Source organism: Sinohyriopsis cumingii, chromosome 17, assembly GCF_028554795.1.
Source record: "Sinohyriopsis cumingii isolate HCF-2022 chromosome 17, ASM2855479v2, whole genome shotgun sequence".
NCBI lineage: Eukaryota > Metazoa > Mollusca > Bivalvia > Unionida > Unionidae > Sinohyriopsis > Sinohyriopsis cumingii.
Genome location: NC_142977.1, coordinates 102,542,274 through 102,558,613, shown reverse-complemented (window position 1 = coordinate 102,558,613; position 16,340 = coordinate 102,542,274). Strand labels below are relative to the sequence as shown.

The following is a 16,340-nucleotide window of genomic DNA, read 5'->3' as shown; positions in this document are numbered from 1 at the left end:
AGTTCTTTAAATTTGAGTAGTTACAGTGTAATTTGGAATTATTTAGCTCACAAGGAAATATCTCACATGTAATTTCCCACTGAATATAAAAATTTTGGAAATTATACTACACATTAAATGTTACAAAGGTGTGTATGTCGAAAGTGGATATGTGGCTAGAATTTGGTTATAAATTTTTAGGCTTTATGCATTTTGCTTTTTATACTAGTTATATATAAATGTCTGCAGTTGACACAGTTAAACAACAGGTTGGGCTCAGCATAAAGCCTAGAAAGGTCTTTTGACTAAGGGAATGCTTTCTCTAATGTCCAGAAGTTTCATTTATAAGCTAGAGTTGACCATAGCACAGGCATTGAGCATGTAAAGCTAGAAGGAATCATATAGACTAAAAGCATAAAAGGAAGACTCTCTTGCTTGTCTAATTCTCAATGAAAGTGCATTTATGTGACATGCGCTACAACAAACTTATTTCCACATCTATAAATAAGATTGCAGATGGACTTTTCAGTGTTCTTAAAGACTTATATCAAACCATAAACTCTTGAAATTATGGGTTAGATAATAAGATACAAATCATAATATTGATAGCTATCAATAAATTGAGTATGCTGCTTTCACCCCATCTCATATATTATGGAAAGACCAACATCACTGTACTCTTAATGAACCCTGACATGCTGAAGTTCTCATGCAATTCCAAGTTGAGTAACAAGCAGAAGCTGAAGAAAACCAGTGAGGTGTGGGGAAAAAAGGTGACTATTGTGCTTTGTTTATCAGAAAACCTAAATTGTAGGTGGATTACTCTTGATTAGGACAATAAGATGTTATTTTGGAGTCCAGTTATTTCTTTAAATGGGGCTGTTTTAGTCCAAAAATAAGTAATTGTTTTTACTGATTACAAAGATGGCCATCCTTGTTTTTTCATTGATTTTTGGAGCTTGAAACTGAGCTATATTTACTTCAAACATATTTGGAACATTGTTTGAATGCAGTATTGTGAGGAAAGAACAGTAGATCAATTACATCAAACGCAATCTTCTTGGGAAAAAAACCCATTTGAAGTGAATTTTACAGTGTTATAGTTAATGGGTTGGTCACCCCAGATGCAGCAGTTTGGTCAGAATGATTTAATAGAAATTGTATGCATCATAAAGAAGAAAAGTATGTTTCACCCATAAAGTTGGGTGAAATTTGATTATTTTGGAAGAAAGTAAAATGGGGACAAAAAAAGGATAAATAAAAAAAAGAATTCAAATTTATTTATAATCTCAGATTCCTAGCACATTTTTCTTTGTAAAAATTCAGTTGTGTTCATTCTGATTTGCGATGTGTAACTTATAATTTTAAAACATCAAAGCACTAGATGATTCATTCATTTAATACTGCTTAACTTGTAGTTTCAGAATTATAAACATTGTAATTTCAGATACAAAAAACATTATGGTATGATGCTTCCAATATGAATTTTGAGGATTGAGAGTTTTGCCCAGGGGATTGAGCACATTGTAAAAGTGCCTCCAGATCTTATGTTCTTGATTTGCTTATGGCATTTGGTTTACTATTCACAACAGAAATTTCAAGGCAAATAATCGTGTTCTATGGGTGATCTGAGATTATTCAGGGTTGATGAATGTATCCTATGGTAATAGACTGATATTTTGGACTTTCACTTCATGCCTAAGTATAGATGTTTCCATGCACATTACTTTCATGAGGTATTGATATTTTCACTATATATTTTATGTACTGATTGACTTTTCATGATAAATTATGACCAGTTGTTGTTTGCTGTGTGCAAACATTGGCACACAGGTAAACCATACACTAATGTAGGATCCCAGTAGGGATAGTTAAGCAGTTAAATGAATGATTACACATGCTGTAATGATATTAATATTTTAATGCATTAAATACATCTTTGTTCATAAATGATTCTTCCTACTGGTATGTCATATGACTTTTAATTTCACACTCAAGCACATACAACACATATTTAGGGAGAGAAAGAGAATACCGAGTTAAATAATCAGAAATGATTTTTTTAAACTGTGAATTTGATGGTTTATTGTAATTTTTTTAAATCCATTGATTGCTCATGTTAATTCATGAGACAGATTTCTTGTGAATACTGAAATAAAAGTATATTCTCAGATATTCTTGAAAAGAATACACAGATGTCAGCTTATTTTCAATATGAACTTTTCTTAAAATGATAGGTCATATATAAAAAATGTGTGCACAACAAGTATGTGCCTTCTCAGGTTGAAAGTTTGTGTACAGACATTGGTCATACAAGAATAAGGAGTCAGTACTGAGGGTGTGGAAAGACTCTTCTTTGCACTGACTTGGTTGTTTTAATTCTGGAAAATCAAAAAAAAAGATGCAGAATCATGTATAGCTGATTATAAATGTGCATAATTTAACAAGTAAAATATGTACAAAGTTCATTTAAATCTAAATGTGCATAATTTAACAAGTAAAATATGTACAAAGTTCATTTAAATCTATCATCAGTTTCATAAATGATTTAAAAATATTTTCTTTTCTGAAAAGAAGTATTTGAGTAACCAAGACCAATCTATATCCTTACTCAGACCAATCCAATGTCAAATAAAAAATGGAGCTGGACCAATCTCATTGCTGCCCAGCTACAACTTCATGCTTCACATATCATTTGCAGATTCATGAAGTTAACTGTAAATTTATATCGGGTAACTTTTTGATAGGGAGAAGTTTAAATTGTTAAATTGAGATGTCCTGGATATAGATTTGTCAAAATATTAAAATATGTATATAAAAAATTTCTTTTTGAAAATTGGTACTTTCACAGCAAGTAGTAACCAAAGATTTCAAAGGAAGGTTATTTCACACAAAAATTAAACTTTGTGAAATATGCACTATTATTCTCTGTCTGGCAATCTGATATGTTTTCCCCCCTCAGAATGTCATGCAGTTATGAGTAAAAGCTTGCTTGTCTGCAATGATCACCACTTGATGTTCTTCAGCATCTGCCATTTTGTTGTCCATACCAATCTGGAATCTGGTGACCAAATTGAGTGCATCAGGGTTCATACAGCACAGTGAACAGATGATTTCCAAAAGGAGTGGAATTCTAAAGTGACTGGGATGTGACATTTACTAAAATTCACTGGTGCAATTAGGATTCTACAATTTAGTTTGTTGACCAGGTTCTAATACAGAATGTGATCTCAGTGCATGACTTGCTGCTGCCCCTTAGTTTGATCAAGAGTAGCACATCAAGGGGAGAGGCTGTTTTCTCATTTAAAGGAAAATGACACATCCATAGATAAGTTGCAATCCCCAAAATCATCTACCAACAAGTTCTGCAAGAAGGACCAAAAACCATGCTTTTTATGAGTGATATCTAGCCTCCTTGGTTGATGTTTTGAAAGATGACTTAGTTTAATGAACATGATGATTGTATAGCGAGTGAGTGGTGATATACTCTCAGATCGTCTGAAATGTATACCCTAAAGTCATTTAATGCAAAGTGGATTATTGATTGTGTCAGAGTGCCACTTTGGATGGACCTTATTGGAATAGGTTTAGAAAGAGCATACAGATCTGCAGACTGATTATTCAGCAGTTAGTTATGTGTATAAAATGTATTTAGTAACAACAATGTACTACTGCATTCCATTTCCTCATTGAATATTTAATAGTACTTGTGATAAATAACAAACAAAACTGCAGTGAACTTTTTCAGTTATAAGACTAATTTGAATCCGATATGGTAATTTCTTTCAGATTGATACATCTATTTAGTATAAACAATGCCTAAGATTAGATAATATGGTTCTTTTGTGATCCATGCATGATGTTGGGATATCTTATTGGCTGAATTATGACCTACATTGTTTTAGGATGCTTATGCTTAAAAATGGTGCAGCTGTTCTTGACATTTTATTTTCTTCAACTTTAATCCTTTTACATTTCTCAAATGTTTCAAATTTTACTGGTACATATAAAGTGTTTATGAGTATTCTTAAATATTTATCATAAATTGTATAGAGTAATCATTAATATATTATAAATTGTATAGAGTATTCATTAATATATATTATAAATTGTATCCTATATTGATTATATAAATGGATATAACACATGCTTTGGAATGTGAAGATGGAAATGGACTGCAAGTAAGTTTGCATCTAATAATATGGTGTCAGTCATCACATTAGTACAGAAATTTCATGTTAAATTTTGCATGCGAATGATATTGTGATAAGTAAATTTTCATTGTTTCTTATCTTTCATAAACTGATCCTAATATATATTTCTCACATTATAGCATTGGTATTAAAACAAACAAATAAGTGATGCCTTACCATTTCATACTGCAGGTGAGGGGTTATTGAATATCAATTTCATTCATATTTTATTGCAACTTTAAATTTTTATGTCTAGTTTATCCTAAAAATCCATGGAAACTGATGTTCCATGAATGATAATCAATTCATATTATTGTTAATTTGGTGTCTTCACTAGAAAAAATATATAATAAATTGTAAAAGTTTCAGTTATGAAAATGTTACTCTGAGATAATTGAAGTATGTATTGGCTTTGAAAATGTAAAATTTAGACACAGGTATAAAATGCAAGTACATACTGCTCTACTTCCAAAGTAGTTAATGTATTGGCTGATTTTTTAAATAATGTAACATTTTCTATGGTTTCTATGAAAAATGACATTTTTTATGGTATTTAAATCTGTCAGTTAAGGAAAGTTTCCTACCATTGCCACAGAAGGATGATTGGGTTTTTTTTGTTGTTTTTTCTTGTCTCTAATGGTTTGTAGCAACTATATGATCTTTGAAAATTGCTAGGCCACCAAAATATAGTGGTTATAGTTTACAATACTAGTAATATAAAGTAATTGCATAAATGAAGTAAACGGTGCAGATGAATCCAGCATGTATGTCATAGTTACTGGTCACTACCATACAGTACCTACCATTTTATAAATAAAATCAAGAATTAAATTGAAATTCCAATTTGTTATTCTCCACAACTGTTTTGGTGACTTGCATAAATAAAAATGTGTTTATGATGATTTAAATTCAGGTTGTTGCATAAATACAAGTAATTTGAGAGGATATACTCCCCTTCACAGAGCAGCCAGTAAAGGAGATTTGTCAGTTATCAGAACTCTTCTCAGATATGGTAAGCTCAATTTACTGCATGGATACTTTCTTTGTGGTTACCTCTTCATATGATGTCATATAATCAAACTATCTAATTTTATCAAACAAGTCAAAATATTGCAGATGTCTGAAACTTTCTAACATCTTGTGCATGATTAAATATTAGTTTTACTTGGCCCATACAAAATAGGTATATAGACACAGAAAAGCCCCACACCAAGTGAATAATGCATGGGAAACTGACTAAATGCACAATGTGGCTAAAGTATGTTAATCAAGATATCAGTTCCAATGAAAAACGCATACCATCACACACCTATTATCAGCAGATTAACTAATTGTATTAATTATCAATGGAAAGGCTAGCAAAATAGGAAATGCATTTATTTTTCAGCAGAAATACTTGATCACAGACTAAATGTACACTTTTCAAAAAGCATGTCATAGACATTGATTGTTAAAATTTGAAGATTTTGGTATAATTTATTAGCATTTTGTTCATCTAAATGTATTTGTCACATAATGAATCATTTAAAAGAAGGAGTTGAAAATATGTATTATTCTAATGCATAGGTGCAGATCCATACATTGGAAGTGCAAGTGGTGTGTATCCAATTGACAGTGCCATCAATGCAGGTATGGTGCTAATGAAAGGTGTATATTACTCTTGTACCATTTTAACCAATTCATATCAACTGCCTCCAGTACAATAAAACCAATTTTTACTATGTTTCTTTAGTCAACTTTGGATTTCTCCTTCCCTACAGAGTCACCTTGAAATGCCCAGTATGGAAGCACTGCAGAATCAACCAGTGAACTTTTATGCAAAGCTAAATCAGTAACTGAGGGAGCTTGAGTTAGCCCCTTCCAAACTAACACGTGTCATCTGGTGTTTGATCATGACATTTTGTGCACATCTTATTTAGACATGTTTACTCTCATTAAAAGGTTGCATCAGCTTTAACCTAAAATCATTGTGTTTATATTTGGAGAGAAATTCCACAAAACCCACAGTAAGAACCACCTACCCATGGGAAGCTACTGGCAAGCTTTCTCACTCACATTAGCCAACCCTAAGACTTGAACCCATGCAGATGGAGGTGAAATCGCATTGATCTATAAGGGCAAGTGCTTGGACCATTTGGCCACCCATGACCCCTAAGGATTTTTTACTTTGTACCTTTTAACATGTTTATATACTTTTTACAGAATTTGAACATCTTTACAATTTATATTTGTAGTACTTCATGTTTACTTTTATTTGGAAGGATTTTAAGTTATTTTGCAATTCTTTATACAGTAAAATGTAGACTGTCTGGATGCCAGTTGTCCAGACTGTTCGCATATATGGACTGTTACTGTGTCCATCAAACATTTTCTGTGTAAAATCTACATGTACATGTATTGACTTGGATCAAATTATCATTTCAGGGGAGCTCATTTGTTATAACAGCAATTTTTAAAATAAAGTAAACGCCTTTTTTTTGAAAATACATTTTGATAAACTTTCTTGAAACTGTCATTGCAAAAGGTAACTTTGCTACCAGAAGGTTTATGACTTGTGCTTCTTTTGTACAAAGCTACAAATCTCTCTCTTTGTAATTGTTGCCCACAAAAGTCTTTTGCCCTCACTTGGGTCACATGTTACATGACAGAGAGTTGTTATCCTCAATAAACTATTTTAGCATTTAGTATTCATACATTTAGCTCTCTTACACATTAAATGTAAAGTAGGCTATTCATTGTTGAGATTGAACCCATCATTACTGGTTTACTCTTGCTGAATGGATTATAAAATACATGTACTGCATTTGCTGAGCTAACTTGCATGAGCTTTTGTACTGTGTATGTAATATGGTTTAAATAAATTGGATAATTTAATTTTAGTTTCATCATAGGTATTTCTGATTCTAATCCTTGAAAGAGCAGTTTATATGTCCATTTGAAAATACCCACAATCAGGTTAGACTTGCATACTGAAATGTTCACTTTTAATAAAAGTCTGTATGAACATATATCAGAATTTAGCATCAGGCCTTAGCTGGCCTAATATCACTCACATGCTGTTTGTGACAACACAAACTGTGTATAATATCTTATCTTCCAAACCTTGCATCATGCTGATATTACCTATCCTACTAAAACATTCAAAAGATAAAAGCTTATTTAATATGCATTCTGTTGCTTATAATCAAAGTCAGCCAAGATCTCATTTACCAGTATATTAATCCATCTTTCAAGTTTTATATACATTTTTGAGAAATATTTTAAGCCATAGATCTAGAAGGTAATAAAATCATTAAGTCATGTGCAAGGTATCTCATTAACATGCACATATCTTAATTATTACAGAACCGGTCTATAACAATGATAATACAAACATGAGGAACAAAATCTGATTTGAATTCGTTCTCTGGAGTGGTAACAATCAGCATCAGATTACCTAATATGTGTAGATATTTAACAAGTCTGATCAAAGTCTGATGAGAAGATGCAGAATCACATCATTAATATGCATGAATTTCACTTGTAATCATACTCAAACAAGATCTAAATGACATGGTCATAATTTACCAAGTTTGATCAAATTCTTTCAAAAATACAACCTCTAAAGTGGTAAAAACCTCAGCTAAACAGATACAGTATCACTTTATAAATATGAATAGGTCTCAAGTTTATTAAAATTGGGTCAGAAAGTCAGTCTCATAAGGGGTAAGAAACTCTGCCAGTCACATCCAAGATCACTCCATTAATATGCATATATCTTTCTCTTAATAAAACACATTGAACATCTTGATGATAAAAAGCTCTGTACCAAGCTTGAAAAGTATATGATCAGATATAGTCAATAGAGTGTTAACAAGCACAACCAATCAGATGCAAGATTACCTCATTATTATGTATGGGTTTGTGCATAATTACACTCATCTAAGATTCTGAAAAAATGAAACTTATTTAACATATTTGATAGCATGTTATCTAGCTTATACATTATCTTGATCTTATAAGTAATAATCGTAAGTTTTATCACAATCAGATCAAATATATTGCTGCCATAGAGTTAACAAACTGAGCAGGCAGATGCAAAGTCACTTCAATAATATATGTGGCTGTTACTCTTATCAAAATATTTGAAGATCGTGGATGATGTAAATTCCAAGTTTGATCAAAACTGGATCAGAAATACAGCTTCCAGAGCAGGAATAAACTCAATCAGATGCAAGATCACCTCATTAGTCTGCATGAATCTCACTCGTTTGCCAAGATCTTGAAAATGTAAGCTCATTTTCCAAGTGTGATAAAAATCAGATCAGTATTATGACTTCCAGAATGGTATTAAGCTCAACCAATCAGATGCAAGATAATCTCAATAATATGCATAGATTTTGCTCGTTATCAAACTTGTCCAGTCATAATGAAATAAGCACACATTCCAAGTTTGATCAAAATCTAATAAAACAAAAGGCTTTTGGAATGGTAAAAACTTCAGCTGATCTAGTGCAAAATCACCTCATTAGTGTGCATGGATCATTATCGAACTTGTCTGAGATCTTATTGATATAAGCATATATTTCACTTCAGATCACAATCTGACCAGAAATATGACCTGCAGAGTCGTAAACAAGTTGGATGATCAGAAGCAATATCACCTCATTAATATGCATGAATCTCATTATCAAACTCATCCGAGATTTTGATGATGTAAACCCACATTCCATGCCTGATATGAAATTAAATCAGAAATATAGACTCAAGAGTGGTAATTTGCAAGCATCGACGAACAAGCTCCCTTGGCATCATGGACTGGTGAGCTAAAAAAAATTCAACTCAAGAAGCAGTATATCAGTTTTCTGTTGTTCATATTTTTCATATTGCCATATTGGACATGATATCATCTGTAAAGCCTCTAAAGTTTGAATGGTAAATGGAATCCAGTTGTAGCTTTGCAGCCTTTAGGTCTCAGGGTGATAACCGTGTTTTACATGTAATATATCATATTTTATGAAAAATCTCTCATTTTTTTTCTTGTACTTCCAGTGTTTTCATTCCTCTAAGCCACTGTAATTCCCTCACCAATGGCTTCTCAGTCATGAATATACATTCATTACTCAGATCTCTTGTCTACCACTGGGTTTTTCTGTTTATCTCCCGTTCAATATGTCATTACATGACTTTGTCTCATAACCTAACAATTGCTGGATAATATTAATAGTCCCAAACTATATACAGGATAAAATTAAGTGACCCGAAAATAGATGGAGATATTTATTTTTCTCTGATGAGTGCCAACAAGGCTGAAGCTGGTTAGGAGCAACCCTAGATGACTGTGTAGTAGCCCTTGAAAACCTTAGTCATTGCCACTGTTATACTCTTGCCTTTCCCATAACTGTTCTCTTGCCTTTCCAATAACTGTTCTCATATTTTTGCAAAGAAAATGCAGTGTATTAGTGCATGCAGGTTCAGTATCTCATTCAGCTCATTAAACACCGAGACAAATGAGATTTTAAACGTTGGAATATGAATTGATTGATTATAAAATGACCTAAAATGTTTGTTTACTCCAAGGTGTGATATGGGGCAAGGGAACTGTAATGGGATCGAAATAAGGAAATCAACAGGGACAAATGTTTTCCTGCAGATTTCTAGTTACAACTTTTTCATCTTTATTTCATTTTTAAATTAAAAAAATATCTGAAAATTTATAAATTATTCATAAAAGAATATGACCATAAAAATATTCCGTTTCAGGAGATAGAAAATAAGTTTAACAATGGTCAACTATCCATTTTTTCTAAAATGTAAAAGTTCTTTATAGTTTAATGCATCTTGATAGTGCTGAATCAGTTTATTATGCTTTGGATTTACCTCTAAGCCCCTAAACTACCCCCAGACTACTAGACCAAATCACACCTTCTGATGGTTCCTTCCTGAATACAGCTCAGATTTGAGGTTCAGGTGACTAATACACTCCCCTCCTCTGCCCAGCAAGAAAGAGAGGCACACATATCCTTGATATTTAGTGTATGCAACTATTCACCTTGGAAATACAGTGAAACTCCTCACAACTGAATCCATATTACACTCCAATCCCATCAAGACCAAATATTTTTAGTACTGAATTTTTCTACAGTAAATTGAAAAATTTCAAAATAAATTTTGATCCCAAAGTTCATTTTTATGCCTCAAATAAACCAAAAAAAACCTTTAAGACCAAAATTCATTCAAATTTGCAAATTGTGTTTAGCTGTCAAGTTCCTGACACACTGGAAGGGGTTAATTATGACTTGCAAATACCATTTTCAGCTCACATGTGAGACAAAGACCAAGAAAATGTTTCAGGAGCATGCTAAGTCAAAACAATACTTGACATGCAGACCATCACAGATTAGAGTCAACAGTAGCTACTCTTAAATCTTTGTATCATGAAAAATGCTCCAGCTTTTAAGGTGAATTATTAATAACTAAATGCTTGTAGGTAAGCCATTTATGAAAGATTATCTTTACCAGCTTGTCATCTATGAGTGAGTTCTATTCATTTGTATACACGATCAGTAGAAAATGTATTTTTAAATTAATATTGGGGTTTAATAACCAGGCGGGGCCTTACTTTTGATGCTTTGTTGATGAAGACTGACAAAACAATGTTCTAAAAGTCAGATTCAATCAACTGATTTTCAACAGAGCAGAATCACTACATATATTTAAGACACCATGGCTGTCATTTGTCTTCATTCACATATCAAGATGGCAGAATGATTGGCTAAGCATGATATGATGGAACTATCCTTACAGGATGAATTAGTCTGATCATTGATTATGAATCTGAGCCAAAGCTACATTGAAGAAACCAGGGTAAAAAATCAGCACAGGAACATTGCAAACAGGCATTGTTGCAATAATGCCTACAAACTGAATGAACTTGTGTGGCAATGGTTTAGCCATGTTAGGACCAAAAACTTTCTAATCTCTGGCCCTGTCAAATATAACCTTTCTCATCACATAAGCATTTTCACATCTACAAAAACCTCATTAAACCAAAAGCCTCTCAAAACTGAAATTTTTTTTGTGGTCACAATGGTGTTTTCGTTTTAGTGGTTGTACTCATGAAGGAACTGATAAAACTATAGGTCCTCCTCAGAAGAAAACACAAAATGTAAGTATGTGTTTTGCAGAACCCAGTGTCTTACCTGTATCTCTGCATTGATCAGACTTGCACAGACTATAAAAACAAAATTTTGATGTTCATACTGCCACTGTTGGAAAAGTTATCTTTTTATCATTATGATTTTGCAGGTGAGAGAAAATATTTTTTCCCTTCATGAATGACAAACACATGTATAGTACATAGTTTTTATATGAAAACTTTTCTTTTTCTCTTCAGGCAATCTGGAAGCAGCCGAACTCCTGAAGATCAACATAGCCAACCCCCATGTGTGGGATCTAGTGGACCCTCACACTCCATCACGAATAAAGCTGGGCCTACAGAGTCCTCTAAGGAAACATCTGTTAGAATCTTCCAAGCCCAAAACATTTCAAAAAGTTCTTTGACTGCAAGCCTGTCTCATGTTCTTAGAACTACAATAGCACTCCATCTGTAATGTACTTATGTCAAACTCTATCAAGTTTAGTATTCATTTTAAGACTGACAGACAAGCAAGAATTAGTGCAAGATATATTGTTCATAGACTTGAACTTACTAAAAATAATTTGCAATCAAGAAATTGCATATATATATATATATGTGTGTGTGTGTGTGTGTGTGTGCTAATTGTACATGAAATGACATTCTGCCTCAGTAATTAAAAGATCTGCTTAAATGATGTACAGGTAATCAATGTTGAACATGTAATTATGTATTTAGTCTTAAATCAGAAGAAAAAAAATCAGTATTTCTGCCCAAACAGGATACTGAAATTAAAGTAATGTATATGTTCACATGTAAGTCAGAATAAACTGCAGACTGGTGGCAGATCTGGATCTGTGCAGTCTGTTAGGACTAATCATTAGAATAACACATACCCTGATCTGCCAGTGCATTATATGTTGGCAGATAAGGTCTATACTGATTGCAGTTTGATCTAACATATACAAATGTATATGCGGTTTGTACATTGAAGTTGTACATCTATGCAAGGTTATGGGATCACTATTTCCTTAATTTTGACAAAAAACATAATAAAGTTAGTGGTATGACACTTCTGGCTTCAGCTTTCCATCATGAATAACAATCAAACAAAATTCAGCTTCAGCTTTCATCATGAATATCTATGAAACAAACTATTTAAATATATCTAATTTGCATTACTCTTATTAAAGCTCTGACCTTACATTAACATTTCAAAATTATATCCCAAAAATTGTCTTGTTGCTTAAATCAATCTTGGCACTGCAAATGCACAAAATGGCAGGGGGTATATATCTTATTTATCCTATGATGTGCCTATGCTGAAAACCAAGTCCACAAAATTAGCAGATTCCACTTGTGACCCAAAGGTGAACAAAAAAATATCTGCAGATATTTCAGGTTTTGCATTTTAAGTCTAAAGAGTGAGTACAATTTTTGTAGATATTTTTATTCACAAAAGCATGAAAAACATCATTCAATAAATCATTAAAAAATATGTATATTGTTTCTTAAAGTGGCATTTAGTCCCTATGTTACAAATCAATTTGAAAACATATAAGCCATCAAGAATTTCTTAAATGTGAATAAAATACTTTTTAGCATACTGTATTAGTGCATAAGTTACATCAGAATGATCCTGTATTGCAGTGTTCTTGTTGATAGCATACAAAAGTTTGAGGTTATTTCCAGTTCAAAGAGGCAAATTATTCTACAAAAGTTCTTGTGCCAATAACATAAGATCATATTTAAAAAACCTTAAAATTACAATAACCTTGCATTTAATAATTCACTGGAACTCTACAGTATTCAAAAGCTAAAATATGTAACTCAATTCCTATTCCCATTCGATCTTCTGATTCTTATACTGTTTAAGAACATGTACTTGCAGTATTTCAGACCTACTATTAACAAACTTGGAAGGTACATGTCTTTCCTGCTGTTAGGAACTTTTCAGTTTTTTTTGTAATTTTTAAATTACAGATCCAGTTCTGAGATTTTTTGTAATACAACTATTAGTAGTTATTATTTAGTTGTTTTGTGTTGGAACCCACATCAGCTCAGTTACTAGCAAGTTTCAGCAACTGAGCAGGTTTGATACCCAACCAGGCCTGCCAGGGTCAGCAACCTTAGTATATATTTGGTATAGGGCACATAACTCCTATTTCCTAGGCATAATATAGCCAATAATAAGTTAGAAGTGCCATGTAAACCAACAGTAATTTTTCTCAGAGTATGTAATTAATCTTCAGTTAGTGAAACTCAATACATGACCCTTTCCCTGTTTTAGTATAGAACTGTATTTTATGACGAAGTATAACATTGAACTAAAACTAGTTTACATGTTGTATTTTCTGCAAAACAGGCTAGTGATATATCTTAGCAGGAGTGATCATCAACTGCTATGTATACTTGAAGATTTTGCTTGAAGTAATTTCTAAACCCAGTTGTTACAGATGAAGCAGTAATTTTTATGTGCAGTTAAATCGTCCCAATTCATAATGTATTTTAGTAATGTCTGTGTAAAAAGTGTTTTACTTGTAAATACTTATTGTACAGGAGTGTTAATATGCAAAAAGATACTGTGCCTTTATGTAACTAGTAATAGCTATACTTTATACAACATTTATTTTTATACGTATTATAGGGCTTCAAGGGAGATAAGTTACACTTATGTATCTGAGCTTCCCCTCATTAAAAGAAGACATTATTAGTAGTAGTAGTATTTCATGTAATATTTATTCATAGGACAGTCAAAAAATTTCTTTCTTATTATATGGAATGTAAATTTGATAACCAAAATTCCTAGACTGTGTAAGAAATTTTTGAACAGCATGCTTTCATGGCAAACATGCCAGCCTAGTTTTTGGCGAGTCACAAACTTTGAAACAAAGAAATTAACCTATCCTGGTTTGCGGAGTCTAGGAAAGAAATCTTGCTTTAAAAAATATCAGATTTATTGAAATGCTTGTAAATTCAAAAGAATATAAAAATACACATGAATTTTTAATGCTGGTTTATTATTTAAAATAAATATTCTCTAGTGAAATCTGTTTATAGATCTGTGAAAACTATGTGTGCAGGTGAGAATTTTAGTAAAATCGATAGAGAAGGAACAGCCACTACTTTTTTGACCATGGCAGAGGTTTTTTCTTCAAATAATGTGATGTGTGCTCAGAATGTTTTTGTTCATGAAAATATTTCATTTAATCTGATAATAGGTAAATAACATGGTTTAAAGGAATAACTCTCCTTTATTATCATTGACTGTAACCTAATGAATAGTGAGGCATCCTGATACACCTAATTTGTGATCTTTTGACTCCAATATGACAAGGCCACATCTAAGAATAACCCCACTCCTCTGTCTCTTTTTTGTAATTTATACTAGGCTGGCCTACTGTGTTTATCATCATAGAAACATGTTAAGTGTTTTAATTTATCTATATATTGCCATTCTGCTAAAAAAGGGCAGAAGGGTGTTTCAGTGTTCATGTTAAATTATGCCTCTTTAAGGACCCAAATCAAAACTTTTTTATGACAGTTTTAACGAACATGGTGTAAATAGATTTAAATTACGATGTTTACATTTCTGTACAATGTAAGAAATGATCTGTGATACTTTTTGCAAACTTAATTATTACGCAGAGCTGCCAACCATTCTGATTTTGGCAAAATCATTCCTATTCTCAGCCTTGCTTTAGATTACAAGATATAATGCTCAAGATAAACTGTTTGATTCAAATTTGAAGTATTTCTAATTTTATGTTCTGATTCCAGTTTTGTAAAGCTGGCATTCCTATTTAAATCAGACAGGGTTGGCATCTTGGACAAATTTTTTTAATAAGACATTAAAGTTTTGTTGTTTCTGTCACGCTTTGATATTTGAATCTTTTTGGAGAATTTATTTCATGCTTATTAACTGCAGGTATAATAGCTTAAGCTTGTTACCAAGTTTAAGCGTGAAAAGTTGTGGCCACATGCCTGTAATACCTTAAGTTTGACCAACATTTGTCAATTCGATTTCAACTCAGGCTTTTAGTTTTCAAGCTTGGAATTTCAAGCCAATTTTAACAATATGTCTCAATATTATGCTCATCTGATGGCTCAAAGGTACTGCAGTCTGTGTCCCAGCATGATTATGCGATGGAATATTGTCCAGTGAATTGCATGGACAATGAATATTGCTCCAAAGTCCACTTTTTCACTGCTATTATTAAGGTGGAGTTTACTGTATCCTTGTCTGGATTATAACTTTTCAATGACTGAAATAAATTTAATGAAGCCTAAAACAGTTAAGTTACAGGACTAGACAGTATGTCACAAACCACTGCCATAAACCCTGCCTTGATTTCAAAATCAATGCAGTGAAATATATAAATCAGTGACATCTATCCTTGTCTGAATATAACATTTAAACCAATGAAGATATTTTAATCACCTTTAAACTGTTATATATATATTGCCTGACAGTTTCTCTAGTATTCAAAACAATACCCAACTCGTGGTCAACATCATAACAAGGGGTAATACAAGTCAGTTGCCCATTTCCTTATCCCAGCTGACACTTTTAAGCCCCACAGATCTTTTGATGAAACTTTAAGGTCCATCGCTCATCATACAGTAGTCAAGTTCCAAGGTCATTAGTGGGAAAATGTCATGAGACAGGTGTATTATGTGCTATTTGTGGTATACTTGTTGATTTATGATGCAACCAAGGCTCAGAAGGTATGAGCTTCTGAATAATATAGTAACAAATGATTTTATCATTTTTACAATTACATTTATTGCTGTTTGTGGTCTCTTCTTTTTAACCCGATGGCCAGTTGAATACAATGCATTTAACCATTTCAGTACATCTTTGAAAGGCATTTTATGTACATTTTGTTGAAGAATACCTCCAAGTCCACTCCAAACCTCTCCCACTTTCCTGCCCATTTTTTCAGTCTAATTACAGAGCAAATCAAAGTGTACATGGACAACTTAAATAACAAAATTGCTCATAATCTTATATCAGAAATGAGATAAGAATTTTTTGCAGTGAAAAATAT

The 16,340-nt window shown here is 32.4% G+C and overlaps 1 protein-coding gene across 1 annotated transcript in view; it reads left to right on the top strand.

The window, feature by feature from the left end:
• The window catches only part of LOC149779572 (poly [ADP-ribose] polymerase tankyrase-2-like), a 35,812-nt gene extending 19,772 nt beyond the window's left edge, over positions 1-16,040 (top strand). The window contains exons 8-10 of the mRNA XM_089940315.1: positions 5,086-5,184; positions 5,739-5,801; positions 11,548-16,040. Of these exons, the coding sequence (XP_089796441.1) occupies positions 5,086-5,184; positions 5,739-5,801; positions 11,548-11,714 (329 nt within the window). The 3' untranslated portion in view covers positions 11,715-16,040. The remainder of the gene's footprint in view (positions 1-5,085; positions 5,185-5,738; positions 5,802-11,547) is intronic.
• The last annotated feature ends 300 nt before the right edge of the window (positions 16,041-16,340 follow it).